This window comes from Orycteropus afer, unplaced genomic scaffold, assembly GCF_000298275.1.
Source record: "Orycteropus afer afer isolate SDZICR_OR568_19922 unplaced genomic scaffold, OryAfe1.0 scaffold01463, whole genome shotgun sequence".
In the NCBI taxonomy this organism is placed as follows: domain Eukaryota; kingdom Metazoa; phylum Chordata; class Mammalia; order Tubulidentata; family Orycteropodidae; genus Orycteropus; species Orycteropus afer.
In genome coordinates, this window is record NW_006923050.1 from 7,526 (window position 1) to 9,081 (window position 1,556).

Here is a 1,556-nt window from a genome sequence, read left to right on the forward strand (position 1 = left end):
TCCTGGCTGCCCTTCAGGTCCAGAATTAAGCCCACACCTGTGGCTTCCAGCCAAACAAAAGGCATATGAGGTGAACATTTACACTAGGTAGATACACTCCTTGGAGAGAACAATCATGGGAGACTAGAAGGGCTGTGTATGCACAGGGAGACAGCTCAGGGGGCAGGAGCGCATGGAGGGAAGGACACGGAGGAGATAACTATGGGGAGTAATTGGGAGGGGAGCTGATGCACTGGGGTAAATTGTAGTCAATGTCATGAGACAAACTGTATGTGAACTGCTATATGGAAAGTGAATTTACTCTGTAAACTTTCACCCAAATCACAATTTAAAATAAATAAATAAGTTAAAAAACCATACAATTTTATCTTCAATATTGTCCACAGTGCATTATGGTTGTGCAAATGAGCAGATGAGTGAGCAGCCCAATGCTTTAAACTCTGCGTCACCAAAGCTCCGTAGGAGTAGCTATGTTATTTCCCCTCCCTCTCCCACCCGGGGCTTCCGGGTCCCTTAAGAAGCACATCGATTGTTGTCCATGTCAGATGACTGTGCCTTCCAACCTGCCAAGGGCACAGCTTATGTCACAGCTGAGTGGGCCTTCCACCCCCGCAACGGCACAGCCCGGTCGGTGCTCAAAGCTCATCCAGGGACCACCAGCCTGCTCGGTCTGTCCTCCCCATCCAAGGGTGGAAAGGCGTGGATTGGATTCCTAAAGTAGTGGGACGCGGCCTGGACATTTCCCAGCCCCCCGGGGTGGAAAGCGAGTACCTAAAGAGATGCTTTGGAAATCACCTGGCGGAGGCACTGGCAGAGGTGGCGACGGTTCGGCCCAGCGACCCAATCGAGTACCTGGCTCACTGGCTTCAACATTATGGGAAAATCAAGAAGGAAAAAGAAGGCAACATGCAAGAGAAGACCCATCTGGAGGAGGAAAGCTATGAGAGGCTCAAGGACACAGGACAGGCGGAAATGCCGGAGGAGGAAGATGATCACTTTGAACAGAAACTAGACAAGCATCCCACGGGAGCGCGTTCTGCAGCGGTATCCACAAACACAACTACAGTCACACCAAAGAGCATCAAAGCCCTTGTGAAGAAGTCTTTGGGGCAGGAAACCCTGCCAGGTACCTCCAAGATGACCCCAGGAAGGCCTTAACAGATTCCCTCTGCGGGGCCAGCAGGCCAGACTGCCTGGAATTTCCCAACTCCATAAGTTACCCCCGAAACACCACAAATTGCTCCCTGAAACCTGCAATACTCCACAATTCACCCCCGAAACACCTTTCACCTCCACACCTTTGTGTCAGATGATCAGAAGCTGGATGAGCCTTCCCTTAGCTGCAAATCAAGAAAACAGCTAGTTCCATGGACTCTTACTTGAAGACGACAATGAAGTCAGTTAAACCAATCAGAGGCTGGGGGAGGACGTATGTGCAGAACTCTCCAGCCAAGTCCTATTGTGATACCATAAAAAGCTTTTAAACCTGTGGATATTTGTTCATGGACAAAATAAACTCAGAACAAAGACTGAAACTTCACAGGATGTTGCTTGTA

At 49.6% G+C, this 1,556-nt stretch overlaps 1 protein-coding gene across 1 annotated transcript in view; it reads left to right on the forward strand.

Moving 5' to 3' along the window:
• Nucleotides 1-1,158, forward strand: part of LOC103213252 (DPY30 domain-containing protein 2-like) — an 8,251-nt gene extending 7,093 nt beyond the window's left edge. Inside the window, exon 2 of the mRNA XM_042783479.1 lies at nucleotides 748-1,158. Coding sequence (XP_042639413.1) covers nucleotides 748-1,158 — 411 coding nt within the window. The remainder of the gene's footprint in view (nucleotides 1-747) is intronic.
• Nucleotides 1,159-1,556: the final 398 nt, after the last annotated feature.